The sequence below is a fragment of the Cebus imitator genome, unplaced genomic scaffold (genome assembly GCF_001604975.1).
Source record: "Cebus imitator isolate Cc_AM_T3 unplaced genomic scaffold, Cebus_imitator-1.0 Scaffold218, whole genome shotgun sequence".
Taxonomy (NCBI): Eukaryota; Metazoa; Chordata; class Mammalia; order Primates; family Cebidae; genus Cebus; species Cebus imitator.
The window spans coordinates 452,041-474,732 of NW_016107533.1; the positions used below are offsets into that span (position 1 = coordinate 452,041).

The 22,692-nt window shown below is 37.7% G+C and overlaps 1 protein-coding gene and 1 long non-coding RNA gene across 2 annotated transcripts in view; one reads left to right on the forward strand and one right to left on the reverse strand.

Moving 5' to 3' along the window:
* The window catches only part of LOC108318359, a 148,961-nt gene that overhangs the window by 35,922 nt on the left and 90,347 nt on the right, over positions 1 to 22,692 (reverse strand). The window lies entirely within an intron of this gene.
* LOC108318358 (nucleolar protein 16-like) lies at positions 6,571 to 7,322 on the forward strand. Its single transcript, XM_037746032.1, has one exon. It carries the CDS (start codon positions 6,586 to 6,588, stop codon positions 7,120 to 7,122), a length of 537 nt encoding a protein of 178 aa, XP_037601960.1. The 5' UTR covers positions 6,571 to 6,585; the 3' UTR covers positions 7,123 to 7,322.

Genomic DNA, 22,692 nt, shown 5'->3' on the forward strand with positions numbered 1-22,692 from the left:
TGAGTGATCACATTTCCAAACAAGTTTTTACTGCCTACAGACCAGAAGATTCCCAGGTGGAAAAGCACCATGAGTCTCCAGCAAGGCCATTTCAGCCAGAGCAGTGGGTCTCCGCACAAAAACTCACACAAATCTGGGTGCTGTTTCAACTGTGACTGAAACACCTGGGAGACAGAGTTGCCCATTCGATTGAAAAAAAGGGGGGTGAAACAGGGAGCCAGGTGATCTGGCTCAGTGGGTCCCACCCCCAACAAAGACCAGCAATCTGAAACACTCTAGATTGAGAATTTCACAGCAAGCATAGCTGGACCAGGGATGGTCCAGCTCTGTGGGGGGAAGGGCGTCCACCATTACTGAGGCAGTCTGCCATTACAGTCACAGTCCACCATTACTGAGGCAGACTGCCATTACCAAGGCAGTTCTAACTATACCTCTATAAACAAAACCACAAGGAAGGTCACACAGCAGCTGGGCAGAGCCCATGGCAGCTTGGCAATGCCTCTGATGGCAGACAGTGACTAGGCTCCTTCCTCACCAGGCAGGGCATCTCTGAAAAAAGGCAGCAACACATCAGGAACTTATAAATAAAGCCCTACCTTCCCAGGACAGCGCATCTAGGGAAAAAAGGTGGTTATGAGTTCCACTGCAGCAGACTTAAATATATCTGCCCAGCAGCTCTGAACGGAACAACAGAGCTCACAGCTCAGCACTTGAGCTCCTATAAGGGACTGACTGTCTCCTCACACAGCTCCCCAACACCCATATATCCAAAGAGATACCTCATAAAGGAGAGCTCAGGCTGATGTCTGGTGGGTATCCTTCTGGGACAAAGATAACAGAAAAAGTAACTGGCAGCAACACTTAATGTTCTGTAGCTGCCACAGGTGATCCTCAGGTAAGCAGGGTCTGGAGTGGACCTCCAGCAGTCCTACAGCAGAGGGGTCTGACTGTTAGAAGAAAAGCTAAAAAACAGAAAGAAATAACTTCATCATCAACAAAAAGGACATCTACTCAGAGACCCCGTCTGAAAGTCACCAACTACAAAGACCACAGGTAGATAAATCCACAACAATAATAATAATAAATTCACAAATAGGGTCTAGAGTGGACCTCCAGCAGTCCTACAGCAGAGGGGCCTGACTGTTAGAAGGCAAACTAAAAAATAGAAAGAAAGAACTTCATCATCAACAAAAAGGACATCTACTCAGAGAACCCATCTGAAAGTCACCAACTACAAAGGCAACAGGTAGATAAATCCAAAATAATGGGAAGAAACCAGTGGAAAAATGATGAAAACACCAAAAACCAGAACACCTCTCCTCCTGCAAGGGATCACAACTCCTCATCAGCCAGGGAACAAGGCTGGATGGAGAATGAGTCTGATGAATTGACAGAAACAGGCTTCAGAAAGTGGGTAATAACAAACTTCTCTGAGCTAAAAGAACATGTTCTAACCCAATGCAAAGAAACTAAGAACCTTGAAAAAAGGTTTGATGAAATGCTAACGAGAATAAACAGCTTAGAGAAGATAAGTGAATTGATGGAGCTGAAAAACATAACACGAGAACTTCGTGAAGAATACACGAGTTTCAATAGCCAAATTGACCAAGCAGAAGAAAGGATATCAGAGATTGAAGATCAACTCAATGAAATAAAATAAGAAGGAAAGATTAGAGAAAAAAAGTAAAAAGAAATGAATAAAACCTCCAAGAAATATGGGATTATGTCAAAAGGCCTAAGCTACATTTGATAGGTGTACCTGAATGTGACGGACAGAATGAATCCAAGCTGGAAAACACTCTTCAGGATATTATCCAAGAAAACTTCCCCAACCTAGCAAGGCAGGCAAATGTTCAAGTCCAGGAAATACAGAGACTACCACAAACATATTCCTCAAGAAGAGCAACCCCAAGGCACATAATCGTCAGATTCACCAGGGTTGAAATGAAGGAGAAAACGCTAAGGGCATCCAGAGAGAAAGGTTGGGTTACCCACAAAGGGAAAACCAGCAGACTCACAGAGTACCTCTCAGCAGAAACCCTACAAGCCAGAAGAGAGTGGGGGCCAATATTCAACATCCTTAAAGAAAAGAACTTTCAACCCAGAATTTCATGTCCAGCCAAACTAAGCTTTATAAGCAAAAGAGAAATAAAGTCCTTTATGAACAAGCAATAGCTCAGAGATTTCATCACTACCAGGCCTGCCTTACAAGAGCTCCTGAAAGAAGCACTACACATAGAAAGGAACAACCAGTACCAGCCACTCCAGAAACGTACCAAATGGTAAAAAGCATCGACACAGTGAAGAAACTGTGTCAACTAACGGGCAAAACAACGAGCTAGCATCAAAATGGCAGGATCAATTTCACACATAACAATATTAACCTTAAATGTAAATAGGCTAAATGCCACAATCAAAAGACAGTGACTGGCAAATTGCATAAAAAGGCAAAACCTATCAGTGTGCTCTATCCAGAAACCCATCACACATGCAAGGATACAGATAGGCTCAAAATAAAGGCGTGAAGGAAAATGTATTAAGCAAATGGAGAGCAAAAAAAAAAAGCAGGAGCTGCAATCCTAGTCTCTGATAAAATAGACTTTAAACTAACAAAGATGAAAAGAGACTAAGAACAGCATTACTTAATGGTAAAAGGATCAATGCAACAAGGAGAACTAACTATCCTAAATAAATATGCACCCAATACAGGAGCACTCAGATATATAATGCAAGTTCTTAATGACCTACAAAGAGACTTAGACTCCCACACAATAATAGTGGGAGACTTTAACACTCCATCAATATTAGACAGATCAGCAAGACAGAAAATTAACAAGGATATCCAGGACTTGAACTCAGGTCTGGACCAAGAAAGCCTAATACATTTACAGAACTCTTCACCCCAAATCCACAGAATATACAGTCTTCTCAGCAGCACAAAACACGTACTCTAAAATTGACCACATAATTGGAAGTAATACACTCCTCAGCAAATGAAAAAATGGAAATCACAACAAACAGCCTCTCAGACCACAGTGCAATCAAATTAGAACTCAGGATTAAGAAACTAACTCAGAACCGCACAACTTCACGGAAACTGAACAACTGGCTCTTGAATGTTGACAGGATAAACAATGAAATGAAGGCAGAAATAAAGATGTTCTTTGAAACCAGCGAGAATGAAGACACAATGTACCAGAATCTCTGGGACACATTTAAAGCAGTGTCTAGGGGAAAATTTATAGCAATAAATGCCCACATGAGAAGCAAGGAAAGATGTAAAATCAATACCCTGTCATGAAAATTGAAATAGGTAGAGATGCAAGATAAAAAACCTCAAAAGCTAGCAGAAGACAAGAAATAACTAAGATCAGAGCAGAACTGAAGGAGATAGAGACAAAAAAAAACCCTTCAAAAAATTAATAAATCCAGGAGCTGGTTTTTTGAAAAGATCAACAAAATAGATAGCTACCGAGATTAATTAAAAACAAAGAGAGAAGAATCAAATATATGCAATAAGAAATGATAAGAGGGATATCACCACCAATTCCACAGAAATACAAACTACCATCAGAGATTACTACAAACAATCCTATGCACATAAACCAGTAAATCTGAAATAAATGGATAAATTCCTGGACACTTGCACCATCCCAAACCTAAACCAGGAAGAAGTTGAAACCCTCAATAAACCAATAACAATGGCTGGAGTTGAGGCAGCAATCAATAGCTGACCAACCAAAAAGAGCCCTGGTCCAGATGGGTTCATGGCTGAATTCTACAGGCATACAAAGAGGAGCTAGTACCACTCCTTCTAAAACTCGTTCAAAGAATCCAAAAAGAGGGAATCCTTCCCAAATCATTATATGAGACCAACATTATCCTGATACCAAAATCCAACAGAGACTCAACAAGAAAAGAAAACTTCAGGCCAATATCCATGATGGACATAGATGCAAAAATCTTCAATAAAATACTGGCAAACCGATTGCAACAGTACATCAACAAGCTTGTCCATCACAATCAAGTAGGCTTCATCCTGGAGATGCAAGACTGGTTTAACATATGCAAGTCTATAAACATAATTCACCAAATAAACAGAACCAAAGACAAAAAACACATGATTATCTCAATAGATGCAAAGAAGGCCATTGACAAAATTAAACAGCCCTTTATGCTAAAAATTCTCAATAAACTAGGTATCGACAGAACGTATCTCAAAATAATAAAAGCTATTTACAACAAACCCATAGCCAATATCATATTGAAAGGGCAAAAACTGGAAGCATTCCCTTTGAAATCTGGCACTAGAGAAGGATGCCCTCTCTCACCACTCCTATTCAATATAATATTGGAAGTTCTAGCCAGACCAATCAGGCAAGAAAAAGAAAAAAAGGGTATTCAATTAGGAAAGGAGGAAGTCAAATTCTCTCTATTTGCAGACGACATGAATGTATATTTAGAAGACCCCATTGCGTCAGCCCAAAATCTCCTTAAACTGATAAGCAATTTCAGCAAAGTCTCAGGATACAAAATCAATGTGTAGAAATCACAAACATTCCTATACACCAATAACAGACTAAAAGAGAGCCAAATTAAGAACAAACTGCCATTCACGATTGCTACAAAGGGAATGAAATAGCTTTGAACGCAACTAACAAAGGATGCAAAGGACCTCTTCAAGGAGAACTACCCACCACAGCTCAAGGAAATAAGAGAGGACATAGACAGATGGAAAAACATTCCATGCTCATAGTTAGAAAGAATTAATATTGTGAAAATGGCCACACTGCCCAAAGTAATTTATAGATTCAACTCTATCCCCCATCAAGCTACCTATGGCCCTCTTCACAGCACTGGAAAAAAACACCTTAAACTTCATATGTAACCAAAAAAGAGGCTGAATAGACAAGTTGATACTAAGCAAAAAAAACAAAGCTGGAGGTATCACCCTACCTGACTTCAAACTATACTACAAGGCTACAGTAATCAAAACAGCATGGTAGTGGTACCAAAACAGAAATATAGAGCAATGAAACAGAACAGAGGCGTCGAAGGCAATGGCACACATCTACAACCATCTGATCTTTGACAAACCTGACAAAAACAAGCAAAGGGGAAAGGATTCCCAGTTTAATAAATCGTGTTAGGAAAACTGGCTAGCCACGTGCAGAAAACTGAAACTTGACCTCTTTCTGACACCTTACACTAAAATTAACTCCGGATGGATTAAAGACTTAAACACACAGCCTAACACCATAAAAACCCTAGAAGAAAACCTAGGCAAAACTATTCAGGACATAGGTATAGGCAAGGACTTCATGCCTAAAACACAAAAAGCACTGGCAACAAAAGCCAAAATAGACAAATGAGATCTAGTTAAACTTATCTGCTTCTGCAGAGCAAAAGAAACAATCATTAGAGTGAACTAGCACTCAACAAAATGGGAAATAAGTTTTGCAATCTACCCATCTGACAAAGGGCTAACATCCAGAATCTGCAAAGAACTAAAACAGATTTACAAGAAAAAAACAAACAAATCCATTCAAAAGTGGGCCAAGGATACGAACAGACACTTTACAAAAGAAGAGGTACTTGAGGCCAACAAACATACGAAAAAATGCTCATCATCACAATCATTAGAGAAATGCAAATCAAAACCACATTGAGATACCGTCACACACCAGTTAGAATGGCGATCATTAAAAAATCTGGAGAAACAGATGCTGGAAAGGATGTGGAGAAGCAGGAACACTTTTACACTGTTAGTGGGAGTGTAAATTAGTTCAACCATTGTGGAAGACAGTGTGGTAATTCTTCAAGGGCCTAGAAATAGAAATTCTATTTGACCCAGCAATCCCATTACTGAGTATATACCCAAAGGATTATAAATCATTCTATTATAAAGACACATGCACACGTATTGTGGCACTGTTTACAATAGCAAAGACCTGGAACCAACCCAAGTGCCCATCGATGATAGAACGGACAAGGAAAATGTGGCACATATCCACCATGGAATACTATGCAGCCATAAATAATGATGAGTTCATATCCTTTGTAGGGACATGGATGAATTTGAAAACCATAATTCTCAGCAAACTGACACAAAACCAGAAAATCAAATACCACATGTTCTCCCTCGTAGGCAGGAATTGAACAATGAGAATACATGGATACAAGGAGTAAAGCATCACACACTGGGTCTATTGTGGGGAACTAGGTGAGGGACAGTGACAGATAGGGAGTTGGGGAGGGATAACATCGGGAGAAATGCCAGATATAGGTGATGGGGATAGAGGCGGTAAACCATATTGCCATGTATATACCTATAAAACAATCCTGCATGTTCTGCACATGTATCCAGAACCTAAAGCGCAATAATATATAAGTTGAAAACAGGGGCAAGCAGAGATTCTCTTTTGCCATGTGAGTACACAGGGGCAGACATCACAGGTTTTAATATCAACTTTGCTAATAAGTAGTTGTATAACCTTGGGAAGGTTAATTGTTAATTTCTCGGTGCCTCAGTTTTCTCATCTATAAAACAGAAAACATATTACGGCTGGTGGGGTGGTCAGCGCAATGCCCAAGGCCAAAGGCAAGACCCGGAGGCAGAAGTTTGGTTACAATGTCAACCGAAAGCGCCTGAACCGGAATGCTCGACGAAAGGCAGCGCCGCGGATCGAGTGCTCCCACATCCGACATGCCTGGGACCACGCTAAATCGGTGCGGCAGAACCTGGCCGAGATGGGGTTGGTTGTGGACCCCAACAAGGCGGTGCCCCTCCGTAAGAGAAAGGTGAAGGTCATGGAGGTGGACATAGAAGAGAGGCCTAAGGAGCTTGTGCGGAAGCCCTATGTGCTGAATGACCTGGAGGCAGAAGCCAGCCTTCCAGAAAAGAAAGGAAATACTCTGTCTCGGGACCTCATCGACTACGTACGCGACATGGTGGAGAACCACGGGGAGGACTATAAGGCCATGGCTCGCGATGAGAATAATTACTATCAAGATACCCCAAAACAGATTCGGAATAAGATCAATGTCTATAAACGTTTTTACCCAGCAGAGTGGCAAGACTTCCTCGATTCTTTGCAGAAGAATAAGATGGAAGTTGAGTGACTGGTTTACATCACACCTGCCCCAGGCTGAGGCCTCTCCCTGGACCAGGGAAGAGACCTGAAGCTGGAGCCAGGGTGTAAGGCAAGGAGGGCTGTGTAGCTCCAGAGGGGCTGGCCAGATCCCATGGAATCAGAAGGTTTTACACACACACACACACACACACACACACACACACACACGAACACATACTCCCCACTCTGGGGAAGCAACTGTTATCAGAGGCTCTAATTTATATTCTTCTGGGGGTTCATGGAAAAGCCAGAACCTGCTGTTTTCAGGGTGGGTGGTTTATTTGAATATAGTGTGTACATAAGAAAATAAAGATATTTTACTTCTCTGAAAAAAAAAAAGAAAACATATTACTTACCTTATTGGGTTAAATGAAATGATATAACTAAGGTACTTAGCACAGTGCTTGGAACATATAAGTAGGTACTATATAAGCTTTAGCTACTATTATTGTTATTATTATTATGAATAATAAAGCATGTATGGATTCCTTTAGATGAAAGCACCACAATGAGAATAAAGGATGTTTTTAAGTGAGAAATCTAAGCTACTTCTACCTTCGATTTTTAGCCACCAATTAAATTGAAAATTGTACCAGTTATTAATTTTCTCAGCTACAAGTGACAGCTTTTATTTCCCTAGGAAGAATGACTTAATCAATAAAGACATTTAATTATCTCATGTATGTAAGAAGACTAGTGGTGAGGGTTTACTGATTTGGTACAGAACTGCAACAGTATCACACAAAACCAAGTCTCTTACTATCCTTCTCCTCTGCCATCCTCAGTTTATTGGCTTTTCCCCTCATGATCACAAGATGGCTGCTAAAGCTATTAATACAAACATAATATCTGACAAAGAGAAATGGAATTTTCATTACTGAGAGCTAAACAGGTTGCCATTCTATACAAAATTGGAATTCTATTAAAAAAGAAGATATGGCTGCTGGCAGGCAGTTAACAATGTCTAACACAATCTTCATGATTTAAAAATGCTCTGGGTTGTATTTTCAAAGACAAATGAAATTACCCGTAGCAAGTTAAAGTATATGTAATATTTAGATAGAAAGATCATAAGAGATTTGGATGAAAAAAAAACAGAAGGATTGTCAGTGCTTTGGGCAACTTTTCACAGTGAATTTTAAGCATAATGTGTGCATGAAAACAAATTTATTTTCAGAAATGCAAATGAAGCACCTGGAATACCTGAAAATAACATAACTAAGTTTCTTATATTATTACTCCCAATCATATGTATTATCTGAGTTATCAAAAATGTTTTGAAATGATACTTAAACTCAACTTTTCCTAGTCCTCCTCTAAAAAATCCTTTCTCTGCCTCCGTATACAGCAAAACTCGAAAATGTTGACTCCTCTGTCTGTACTTCCATTAATGCTGTTCTCTCTTGAATACTCTCCAGTGAGACTCATCATCATTGTTCCACCTAATCTCCTCTTGTCAAGATCATCATTCACATCCATTCTGCTAAATGCAATGGTCACTCAATATCTGACACAGATTATCACACCCACCTTCAAACAGTTTCTTCAATTCCTAAAGCACTGGGGTTTCCTGCTAGTCCTCCTTTACTGAATCCTCCTTACTTTCTCAACTTTCAAATGCTGGAGAATCAGACCTTTGGGCTTCTTCTCTTCTTCAGCTACACACATGCTCCTTAGGATCCTGTGAGAATCAGACCTTTGGGCTGCTTCTCTTCTTCAGCTACACACATGCTCTAGATGGTGCATCCAGTCCAATTGCCTTAAATATCATCTGCAATGCCAAACACTTCTAAAATTAAATTTCCACTCAATACTTTTAACCTGAACTCTGGAGTCCTATATACCTAACAGGCATCTCAAACTTAGCATACCCAAAGCTATTCTGATCATTCTCAAACCCACCATCAAACCTTGACCCTTACATGAGGTGTTCCCTAGATTAGTATTTGATTCTACACTTCACTCAGTTGCTCAGGCCCTGAACTTCGAAATCATCCTTGACTCATTCTTCTCTTTCTCTTTGCTGTAGGTCTTACTTGGAAAAAAATCAGAAGCTATTGAAGACTTTAGAACAGAGGAGTGAAATAATCTGATTTCCTTCTGAGCCTTCTTCTTGATCATAACTCGATGAATTAAAATAGCTCTACAAAATGTCTAGGTTTCTATTTATGGACCATATCCCCCATATATTGTGCATCTTTTTCTCTCTCCCTCTTACTTTGCTTCATTCCTTTTATTTTATTCCTTTAATCCAACAGGATCTACATTCTTGCTATTTTCCTGGATTTTGCTCCTTAGCCAGTCAATTGACAAATCCTGTAGGCTCTATGCTCAAAACCTATCTAGATTATGACCACTTCTTATCACCTTTATCTTATCCTTCTGCTCCAAACCACTCTTGTCTAGCATTTGTTTATCACTACAACTGGTCTTCCTACTTCTGCCTTTCTTCCTACAATCTGTTCTTCACATAAGAGCCAAAACAATCTTTTAAAAATATAAATCAGATTATTTCACTCCTCTGTTCAAAACTCTCCAGTAGTTTTTGATCTTCTTTCAAGCAAGTCCTACAGTAACCTCCAAAGACCTCCACATACTCTATCATCTCTTTCTCTACCTTCACAATTCTAAACATTCCAAGCATGTTCCTACTCTTTCTAGCTAGCATGTTCTTCTCCTAGATAACCACGTGGCTTTTTTTCTTCTCCTCCATGTTTCTCTTCAAATGCCTTCCACTAGAATGGTCTTGCCTAACCACCTGTCTAAACATTATATCCCATCCCTCTTCATCCTGCTTAACTCTTCTTCATAGCCCTTATAACTAACTGACATACATATTTGCTTGTTGATTGTCTGCGTGTTCTCAACAAAAGGCTTGCAACATAACATCAGGACCTTGTGTTGGTGTCGTTCACTACTGTACTCAGGATATAGAATGGTGGCTGGCTTACTAGCAGGTGTTTATTCCATATGTATTGAGAGTGAGTGAATCAAAGAATATTTGCTGAGTAATTACTTTTTAAAAATTCTTTATAAATCTCATACAATTTTTTAGACTGTTTTCACTATTGTAAATTAACATTTTTCAATATGTTTCTTTCTTTCAAGCAGGTAATGAGATAAACAGTTAATGTATTTGGATATGTATATCTTAAAGTATACAACTTATCTTTTCAATTCCATTAGCTTTTTGTGTTGTATTTTTACCTACATTATGTTTCACATATTAATGTCTTCTATAAACAGAACTGGTGACATGTTTTACTTGTTTTAAAAAATCATAATGAAATCACAGTACTTTGAGTTAGATCATCTTTCCTATTAGGAGGCCATTTTCCTGTAGCCCAATATTTTAATAATCTAATTGGAAATCATCCCATGATACAATGGTGTGATTTTTCTGAATACATCAATTAACACCTTGAAAACATAAGGCACTCTTATTTTTGTTAGACCTGACACTATTGTGAAATTTGTTCCTGTGATGTGTAAAATATTCCAATGAACTTGTTTTTGCACATTCTCATATACATTGTAATAAAATTGCCTACATTAATCAAATAGAAAAGATTAAAACATGGCTTAGAATGTTATTTGGTATCCTCTCCACTCCAACTCCTTCAATATCTACTTTTCATCTTGTATCTGTGTTCCAATGACAGCCTTTTCCTTGATTACAACTGGATGAATTCAAGTAGCTCTACAAAATGTCTACATTTCTATTCGTGGAACATATTCTTCATATATTGTGCATCTTTCTTTCTCCTTCTTACTCTGCTTCATTCTTCTTTATTCATTCCTTTAAGCTTCCCCATTCTTGCTATTGCCCTGGATTTAGTGATTATATCCTCTGCTGGTTGTCTTTTCACATCTTTGATTATTGCTTAGAAATAACATAATAATGAAGTTTCCTTTCTCTGTCTCTGGCCTTTGTTATTTTCCTTACTTTGTTCTAAGGTAATTTCATTTCATAACAGTTAAATTCCATCTACATAGTAAATAATCACAACATTTTGGATCTCAACATCTAAATGATTTTATCACAATGACTAATGACAAAGTCAAATCCAACATCACCGAAAAGATTAGGGACACCATTTGTCCTCTTAAATCTTTTCCACTCTCCTTTTTCTGATCTACACAACTTAAATAATTCTCCAACTTAAAAGGTGATTTTATTTCTCTTTGTCTTCAAAATTATCTGCTTATACAAAAAACAAACAAAAAAAGGTATAAACCTCACATTACCTGACTTCAAACTATACTAGTATAAAAGGTATTATAAAAGGCTGTAGTCACCAAAATAGCATAGTACCGATACAAAGACACACAGACCAGTGGAACAGTATAGAGAACCTAGAAATAAAATCACACACCTACAGTCACCACATCTTCAACAATGTTGACAAAAATAAACAATGGAGGAAGGACTCTATTCAATAAATAGTGCTGAGATAGCTGGCAAGCCATATGCAGAAGAATGAAACTAGACTCCTATCTTTCACTATATGCAAAATTTAACTCAAGATGGATTAAAGATGTAGATGTAAGACCTCAAAGTATAGGAATCCTAGAAGAAAACCTAGGAAATGCCAACTTGAACATCAGCTTTGGCAAGGAATTTATGACTAAATCCTAAATGTTTTTTGAGGAAAAGCAATTAAATAAAAACAAAAATTGTTAAGTGGGACCTAATTAAACTAAAGAGCTTAAGCACAGCAAAAGAAACTATCAACAGAGTAAACAGACAACCTATATAAAATGGGAGAAAATATTCACAAACTATGCCTCAAAAAAGGTCTGATATCCAGAATCTGTAAGAGACTTAAAAAATTCAACAATCAAAAATAACCCCATTAAAAAGTGAGCAAAAACATGAGCGGACACTTCTCAAAAGAAGACATACAAGAAGAAAATGCTCAGCATCACTAATCATCAAAAACATGCAAATCAAAGCCACAATGAGATAGCATCTCACACCAGTCAAAATGCCTATTACCAAAAAGTCCAGAACTTACATGTCTTTTTCCAGAGTTCTGATGATAAGCATTTGGAGTGTATTTACTCCTCCAGATAATAAATATATGTTCAAGAACTTATGTGTCTTTTAAGGCATGAATAAAGCCTTCAATAATATTAAATAGAAAAAAGAAAAAGCCCCAAAACAACAGATGCTTGTGAGGCTATGGAGAAAAGGGAACACTGCTTGTGGGAATATATATTAGTTCAGCCATTGTGGCAAGCAGTTTGGAGATTTCTCAAAGAACTTAGAACTACTACTTGACCCAGCAATCCCATTACTGGATATATATCCAAAAGAAAATATTTCTACCAGAAAGACACATGCACTTATATGTTTATTGCAATACTATTCACAATAGCAAAGGCATGGAATCAACCTAGGTGCCTGTCAATGGTGGATTCAATAAAGCAAATGTGGAATACAGACACTATGGAACATAGCCACACAAAAAAAGAACTAAATCATATCCTTTGCAGAAAACCAAATACTGCTTATTATCGCTTCTAAGTGGGAGCTAAACACTGGGTACAAATGGACACAAAGATGACAATCAGAGACATTGGGGACTACTAGAGAGGGGAGGGTGAGAGGGGGTAAGTTTTTTAGTAGAAAAACTTACTAGTTGGTGTTATGCTCACTACCTGGGTAATAGGATCATTTTTACCCCAGGCCTCAGCATCATGCAATATATTCATGTAACAAATCTGCACATGTTTCCTCTGAATCAAAATAAAAGTTTTAATTTTCCTAAAATTATCAGCTTATAAATAAGTTATAAACAACTGCTTATAAATAAATTTATTTCAAAGGGGTTGGTTTTTAGCTATAAATTTTACATTGGGTTGAAATCAAAACAAAATTATTTGGAAGATCGTACAGCAAATAAAACAGCATAGAATTATAAGGAAAAAAATCGGTCTTAAATTTTAACACTATCAAGGCAGATCAGGCTAAAATAAAATTTTCAAATCTATTGACATATTTTCCCCTTAGCTCAAAAATCTATGCTTCTTTTCATCTTGTTAACTGAAACATGTTTTTATATAAGCTTTTGTAATTACCTGCTATCCACTGAGGTTTAAAGCTTGTTCACTAATCCTTTTCAATTGTATAGTGTTCAGAGTTTGAAATCCATATTTAAACCCTTAAAAGTGTTGAACTTTATAACAGCACAAGGAGGTAAACATAATCATTCCCCACAAATATATGCGAACATGAGGACTAAGGAAGGTTAATTTTCTTGTTTATGTCACACAGCTTAGAAAGGGTACCAAAGCTAGAATATAGGTGTCTTTTACTCTAGAGACATCTGTAAGATAGCCAAATCTTGGACAATTGCTAGATTTGGCTATCTTACAGATGTCTCTAGAGTAGAACATTCATAAAAATATATACAGAACATTCTCTCCATCATCAGGGAATAAATGGTCTATAATGACATAGCAAATGTACGTAATGCATTTTGTTTCTCAGTATATATGTGTGAGTCTGTATTTGTATAGCTCCATTTTGCTTTGTGGGAGTGTGATTTGAATTTGCCTGCCTCAAGTGTTTAATAGCTTACATTTACATTTGTGGAGAGAGAGAGAGATATATATTAGGGAATGTTTGGAGACCCCAGTGTTCAGATTATAATTCTTATTTCAATTAGCTAACCAGGTTAGATTCTGTAAATCTAAGACAGAATAAAAAACATAAGCTGAAATATCTTGTGTTTGTTATTTATCTTCCTGGACCTCAACTTCCTCATTTAATAAAATGGAGAAAATCTCATTCATGATAATAATAAAACCTATAATGAATTGAGTACTAACTTTAGGCCAGGCACAATGCAAAATCTTTACATTTATCATCGCAGTTGACATTTGCAAAAATCCCTTGAGAAGGGGACTATTAGTATCTCTGTTTACAGAGACACTAATTAGTATCTCAGATGGTGAAACTGAGTCTCACCTAAGGTGACACAGCTGATGAGTGCCAGATTAGGATATAGGCCTTTGTCTGTTCTATCCAAAAGTTTAATTATAAGTTTCAAGCTGTGATCCCCCTCATTGCTCTACCCTGCCATTATTTCTAAGGTCCTCTGCAGCAAGGATACCTCATTGTTTTTTTCTATCAAACAAACTTGAAATTATTTTCTGTTTTCTCATTACCCATTGAAATGTTCAGGACTTTTTTCTTAATTATTAAATCAATATTTGTTGTTTAAGTTAAAGAACTAGGCAAGCAACCAATAAGTGGCAAGTCATTGGAAGTTCTTAAATTGATATTGAATGTGGCTAAATTAGGAAAGCCCATCATTTCGGGAGAACTTTGTTAATAAAATTTCAATTAAAGCAAAATCACATAGTTTTATTAACTACAATGATAAAATTATACTCCCAATATGTTCTCATTTAGAATATTCACATTTGAATAACATTTCAACTATAGATATTTGTAATACATGCAATTGAAAGTGCCAGATTTAGCTCCATGAATGTTTAAAATTTACATATTTATTATTTTTAGTTAAATATATTAATGTTAGGTTAAACATTTTAATCTTAAGGATGTCACAAATCAATATGCCATATAAAATCTTTTTTTCAATATGATGCTTAAATGAAAAGAAAATTTAAACGTTTTTGGGATTGTTATTTTTCCTGCTAGAACTGACACAAGGATAATTATAATCAGAATTAATATCTCATTAGTTATTTGTTTCTAAAGAACTAAAATGAGGTTCAGAAGACCAATATTTAACTTTAACTCCAAAGTCTAAATTCTCCAGTTATTTCATATACTAATGTAATCTTTATTTTCATACACTTTGATTTATGCACTATCAAAATTCTACCATTAAGAGAAATACATTTGGGAAATAATTTGGTCTGTCTAGGTAGATCATCTAAAATTTTTGCTTTAAAATAAAATTTACATATGTGCATGGTAAATTTACCTGTGTGCATTGGTAAATTTTACCAATTTACTTCTGTGAGATAAGAAAAACAGTTAAAAGACAAACAAAAAAAGCTAAATTGATATATATCAGAATTTAGAGTTTAACATTTTAAAGCATAATCAGGCAATTGAAACAAGAACTTTTGAGTTTCTTAAAAATCAAGAAAGTATTAAATAATGAAAATCTTGATCACAGGTACCAGTTAATTATTTGTTTAAATTAATTTTTATATACAATTGCTTTTGAAGAACTTCTATTGTTTTAGTACTTAAGGATAACCCTCAATAGTAAATAAAAAATAATTTGTTCCACAAAATATAAATTGGTCTTAACATATGTATCCTTGCCATACCCTTAAATCCACTTCAAAGTGTTCCTAACACCAGTGGGCCAACAAAGTAACATAGTTGCTTATAGAAAATGTTTTTCACGTTTAAAAGATACTTGAAAGATATCTTTCCAAGTATCCCGACCTTGAACAGCTTCCTATTATGTTCAGAACACCACTCATTAGGTTCTCAAGTCATTGCTTTTCACTAGCTAAAGCCTGACCCCAAATTTCCTGCTGGTTTCAAACTTTTGAAAAAGGCTTAGCCCTCATATGAGTCTCCGAAATCTTTGGCTCTTTCAAACAGGCTCAAACTATACGTGGACCTGGGAAAAGTCCTTGACCTTCCTCCTGGATGCTACTTTTCCCCCTTACCAGAATCCTAAAGTCCTGCACAACCAAGTCATTTCTACAGAGAAGCTCCACTTATGCACCCTGAGCCTTCATACCTGAATGGAAAGGAGAGGTCTCATGAAAAGATTCACAACAGAATAAGATGATGATGGAAAAGAAATGTGCATCACCACTAGAAAAGGGAAAGGTGCCCAGGAAATTCAAAGGCTCAGGACAGCAGCAATTTTCAGCAACAGCAACTGCTATAAGTGAGTGTTTGTCTGGGATCCCAAGTGAGCAGGCTGGGAAAGCATCCATAGCAGCTGCCCAGTTCAGAAATCTTTTGAGAATGATTCCTCAAGGGAGAAAATATGGGGGAATAAAAAGGCTTACTATGTGAGATTATGGATATGTTAACTTGCTTCACTATGGTAACTATTTTTACTATCTATATGTATCCACAAACAGCACACTGTATACCTTAAATATACACACACAATATATTTTAGTTTTAAAAAAAAAAAAAAACAAGGGAAATTAAAAGTTGGAAGCAAGGGTTATAGACTGGAGGGACGTCAGGGATGAGGCAGAAGGAGAAACAAGAGTCTCAGGACTAAGACTTCAAACAGCTCTTTATAGTTGAGAAGAAAAAGGACTCAACAGAAAGGATCAATTTGACTGAAGACTTCTTTTGGCTTTTGCTGAAGGACTTTCTTAGTCTTTTCTTCTATCTGCTTTGACATAACCCCAAGTCCACTTTCCCACAAATTTAATTTTTGATAGAAAATAAGTTTGGATTCCAAATGAAAAAAAATATTTCTACATCTGGAGAAAGGTGAATTTTGTCCTTGAAATATTATGTTCTCTTTAGTCTAATCAAAGACTGAATAAAATCTTCTTTTGAAAGGAAACCACAGTAACAGTCTTTTTTTTTCTTTCACAAAAGAGAATTCATTCCTCAGTCTTGATTCATTAAAACAGATTGAAATTGTATCTACTTTGTCTCTGTTGACCTTCATCTTTGAATGAAGCTTTGTATGCTCTTATAATAAATTTCTCCTGAGATTTTTGGTGTCAGTTGCAATTTCCAGGAATTAATAATAATAAAAAAAGACTGCTTTGTGAGTATCAGAAACAGAAAATTGAGAAAGCCCTATTTATTCTTCTTTCAGGATATAATTGAACAATGAAATGAACACTGAATAAAAACCAGAATTTAGGCTAGCATCCCAGGGCTGCAACATTCTGGGTTTGACCCCAAGCAAGTCATTTAAGCTTTCTAAGCCACAGCTTCCTCTCCTGGAGAATAAAGCTAATAAAGCTTGCCAATTCAAAAAGTAAATAACATACACATGGTTAAAAACACATAAAGTATTCAATTTAATGAGTAATCAAATATACAAAATTAAAATATCTATTGAGTTACGAATAATCTCTTCATATATTCAGTGTTGGTGAAGGCTAAATGAGACAGGCACTTTCACACTCTGTCAGAAACAAGATGGTATTACATACCAGGAATCTTAAAAAGGTTCATGTAATTTAACTCAGCAAATCTCTTTCTAAGAATCTATCTCAAGGAAATCATTTTAAAAAGAGACTACACTGTATTCACAATGATAGTTATAAAGGTTATAACAGTGAAAAGTTTGAATCATCCTATTTGGAGAAAATCCCCATATAAAACTGACCATAGTGTACACAACAAACCAAACTCATAATATAATATATGTATATTGGTAAATATATCTAGGGGGGTTAGAAAGCAGTTTTAACCTATTTCAGTGCCCTCCTCAGCTGCTGAATATCAAATGAGCTTATATTTCTTTTTATGTTCTAATTTTAACTCAAACCCCAATGACGTGTTTGTCAAATGTTTGCTCTGCTCACAGAGTTTCTAGCAGCTGCTCTGGAAGTTTCCAGGGTCACTGGCCCACACATGCTCCAGGAGAGCCTTTCAGGCACTTTCCATCTCCCCTGGCTCCCATAGCCACTCGCTCTCTTAGCTACAGATGGCTGTCCACAAGAACAACTTGTGACCATGACTGAAGTGCCCCACTGACCTATGGAGGAGGCACTTTCTCCTGTTTCCCCAGCACAACTGAGAACAACTATGACATTTATTATGTCTCTCTAGAACTCAGGCCTAAGGGAAGGGCAGCCCAGAGGGATCCCAAACCCCACCTTAAGGACCTAAGGACCTACCAGGACCCAAGAGGATCATACACAGTAAGGGGCCCTCAGCTCTTCCCAACAAGACTCTCCATTATCAGAAATGAGGTATAACCCAAGCCCGCCACCCATGTGCTCATACTTCAAGAGAGAAGATGCTGTCCATGCCTTAGGCTGATTGGGGAGATGGGGGTCTCACTCTGTCAACTGGGCTGGAGTGCAGTAGCATAATCATAGCAGCCTCAAACTCTTGATCCTCCCACCTCAGCCTCACAAGTAGCTGTGACTACAGATGTGGGCTAGCACATCAGGCTCTTATCCCCACCAATGCGGGCTGTCTCACTCCTATAGTTAGGATCAGAGCTCAACCCACTTCTCAAAGTTTGTGTTAGTCAATCTTAAATAACACCAATACTCTAGTCAGTGTGGTGCCATGCAAGCTCATTCCAGTACCTCATTTGGAAAGGTGAACACATTACATTTGGATATTCCTCCTACCATAGTTCAAGTCCTGATTTCCAACAAGCAGCTTCTTAGATAAAATGTGGAGGGAGGTACTATCTAAGAGAGGAGTTGGCAAACTAAGCTCAGCAGCCAAATCTAGCCAGCTGCTTGCTTTGTAAATAGAGTTTTATTGGGACACAACCATGGCTATCATTTACATATTGTCCATGGCTGCTTTTGTGCTGCAATAGTAGAGATGAATAGTGGCAAAAGAGACTGTATAACCTGTGAAGCCTAAAATATTTGCTATATGCCCCTTTGAAGAAAATGTTTGCCAGCCTCTGATCTTAAACTAGGAAAACAGCCTTAGATTAGGAGCCAGAAGCTAGCCTACTGTTGAATAAGCCCAGGCAACTAACCTGCACCACAGAATTACAAACTGAACCTACACCAGAGAATTATAGGCCCAATAAAAGAGAATCAAGAAAGAGAACAAGATAAAAGAAGGTCATATAGGAGATTCAGCAGCTCACCTTGTAAATATCCAACTTCTCAATGGAACTTCTACCTCCCAGGTTCACACAATTCTCGTGCCTCAGCCTCCTAAGGAGCTGGGATTACAGGCATGTGCCACCATGCCTGGCTAATTTTTATTTTATTTTGTATTTTTAGTAGAGATGGGGTTTTGCCATGTTGGCCAGGCTGATCTGGAACTCCTGGCCTCAAGTGATCCACCCACCTTGGCCTCCCGGAGTGCTGGGATTACAGCCATGAGCCCCCATGCCTGGTCTTCCACTGCAATTCTAAGATGACATCTTACCAGGCTAAGCACTGTACACAGAACAGGTATACACAGAGTATACCTTTCTCTAGTTTTCATAAATTGATTTAATTTATATTTTGACACCTCCCTCTGCCTTCTTCATGAAGTTCACTCTTGTATTCGCCCAGAGGATCAAGTTTGCACACTGATATGGGATGAAGGGAGTGCAAGAGGTTTAGATCCTCAACTGTTGTTTCATACAATTAGCTATCAGGTCATCCTTTATTCCTATCTGAAAGTTCTTCACAGATCCAGTGCCAACCTCTGCTACTTTTTCTCAACTCTCAAACAAAAAGGACTAGTTCTGTCCTCCCACCATATTGGAGAACTAGAAACTTTATGAGGTTAGCTGGGGTCTTGTGTTCCTGGGACATCACAGAAATTGTTTCTTGGGACTTGCCCCATCCCCAGGGATCTACTAACAAATCAACCAAGAAAGGGGGACACAACTTCTCTCTTTTTTCAGGCCTCTCTGGAGTTCTGTTCCTGCTCTCACTCCTGGGGAGAGAACAAGGCCCATTCCTCACAGGCTGCCTCCTGGTCCCCAAGAACCCTTAGGTTTCCCTTTCAAGTGAGAAAGAAACTAAGAGTTTCTTCTCTCTCTCTCTAGTCTTTTCCCCCTAAAATTTGAAGGCAGAAAGACTACATCATATTTTTGTCTCAAATTTATTGTTTGTTACCCTTAGTCCTTTCTATTACTGGCAGGGCCTGAACTCTTGAAATTTAAAAGCCAGAAAGAGCTCCTCCTCTGCTGCAAAAATGCCAACGCATTCTTTAGCAATCTAAAGCAATGATTCCAGAATAACCTCTCATCTTGAATTGACAATAGAGGAACAAAGGGGAACAAAAATGCCAGGGGAAACTTAAAATTTTGCTAATATTTCAAAACATAATCCCACTGAAAACAATTGCTCTACTTCTCTCTAATTAATGGAATATGCCATAGATCATGAGGCCAAGAATTGCTTTTATTGCCTACTTGTCGCAAACACACACAACCCCTCCACACACAAATATACATACAATTAAAATGCCAGCAGCATGCAGGGAACATTTTTGTTACATACATAAGAGATGAAAATCATCTACTTATCAATATATAGATACATATCAAGATGATATATGTATTTCAAGATTTTTTATAAATTAGTAAAAAGAAAAAACTTGGCAAAGGACACAAAATAGTAATATACAAAAGAAGCAGGCCGGGCACAGTGGCTCACACCTGTAATCCCAGCACTGTAGGAGGCCGAGGTGGGTATATCACCTGAGGTCAGGAAAGATCAGCCTGGCCAACATGGTGAAACCCCATCTCTATTAAAAATACAAAATATTAGCCAGGTGTAATGATAGGTGCCTGTAATTCCAGCTACTTGCGAGGCTGAGGCAGGAGAATCACTTGAACCCAGGAGGCAGAAGTTGTAGTGAGCCCAGATCGTGCCATTGCACTCCAGCCTGGGCAACAAAAGCAAAACTAGAAGGAAGGAAGAGAAGGAAGGTAAGGAGGGGAGGGAAGGGAAGGGAAGGGAAGGGAGAAGGGAGGGGAGGGGAAAGAAGGGGAAGGGAGGAGAGGGGAGGAGAGGGGAGGGGAGGGGAGGGGAGGGGAGGGGAAGGGAGGGGAGGGGAAGGGAGAGATGGGAAAGGAGGGAAAGAATAGAAGGAAGGAAGGAAGGAAGGAAGGAAGGAAGGAAGGGAGGGAGGGAGGGAGGGAGGGAGGGAAAAGAAAGAAAAAGAAAGAAAGAAAGAGAGAGAAAGAGGAAGGAGGAAGAAGAAGAAAGAAGAAGAAAAGAAAGAAGAGAAGGAGAAGGAGGGGGAGGGGAAGGGAAATGGAGAAGGGGAGGGGGAGGGGGAGGGGAAAGCATTACAGAATCCATCTATAAATGTATACCAAATATATTAACAGTAAATAAAGATAGAATATCCTGCTAGGGATTTCATAGGCATATAGCTTCAGAGGCCCCACTCTCGGTATATTGATGCAGAATTTCCAGGAAGAAACTTGGAAATCTGCATTTTCAGTTTAGCACCCACAAATATTTCTAGAACCTATTAAAGTGTGGGTCCCACTGGTACTGAGGAAATTACACTTGTTTAGGGATATTAGAGGCTGACTAAATTGGGATGACAAATGATCCTAGCCAGGTAACTAAACTTTTAATTATCTAAAGTAGGAATCAAAATACTGACAGAAAGAAAACATTATCACTACCATCAACAGCAGCAATAACTAACCAATCACATCTGGAGATGGTATTCTACTTAGAGGACATTTCCTTCCCTTTCCCATGATCTTGTATCCAAGATGCCAATGTATTCTCCCATATTTTATGTCCTCTAACCTCCTTATACTATAATTTTTCCTTAATCATTTTTTAAATAAAATTTTTACTGCTACTATTTCATTTTAAATCTTTATATATTTGCATGTTCTCCTTATCTAAAAATATTTCTTTTGCCTCAACTTGGAGAGCAGAGATAATCAGTTATTGGCTTTCAGGTTTTGAACTTGTACACAATGCCTTGATTGATTTACAGAATTCAACTGCTAACACAGAAATTATAATACTTGCCTAAATGAACATACACCTCACATGAAAACCAAACATGTTTTCAGTAGTCCTGTTACTAGGTGACATTTAGATGCATGAAGTGTGGATTACACAAAGATGGCATTCCATAGATAAATGTGGGTCAAACATAGCCCAAAAGAAATTCCCTGGAAATAGACTTGTTTAAAGCAGCCCGCTCTGTGGTGGTAATTACATTTGCATTTATTAAGCAAATGTAAACAAGATATGCTATAAAGGAAAGGAAAATGAGAAATAGTTCTACTATCACAAGAAGATTCCATTTAGAACACTGCCATCATCTCTTGGCAGAAATATTTTGTTGGCTTCACTTTGGAGCAGATTGCTTTGATCTCCTCTCCATTCCAAAATCTGGGTGCCAAGCTCTATAACTAGTACATGAATGCCAATGTTTGTTAACTGACCAGAAAACAAAAAACAGTCACATTCTAACAAATGATATCTGTGTTATTAGAACAGTTCTTGTCCCTAAATATTAATTGGAAAGGCTTTATAAAAGTTGCAGAAAGTTCTGGCTTAGAATGTAATAGAATATGCAGATATAATATTTAGTACCTTTCCTAAACTGCTCTACAACCAAATACTACTCTCTTTTCCCATGCTTATATAACACTTTAAAAATTTATCTATGATTGCACAGGTTGTGTTGTACCACAATCACCTGTTCTGTCTCAGCTCCTCAATCATGAGCAATTTGAGGAAACCATCTCTGACACTATTACATCTAGCATAGTAAATGCTTAATAAATTTAGCTGAGCAAATGGGTAATTCCATAATCAAAGAATAAGAAAGCCACGCTTATATATTTATGTCTAGCCAGGCTGTATACAAATGATGGAACAAACCATCTTATTCAATGTGTAAGATTAGTAGTGTCAATAGCATATGTCAGTTCTTATCAGA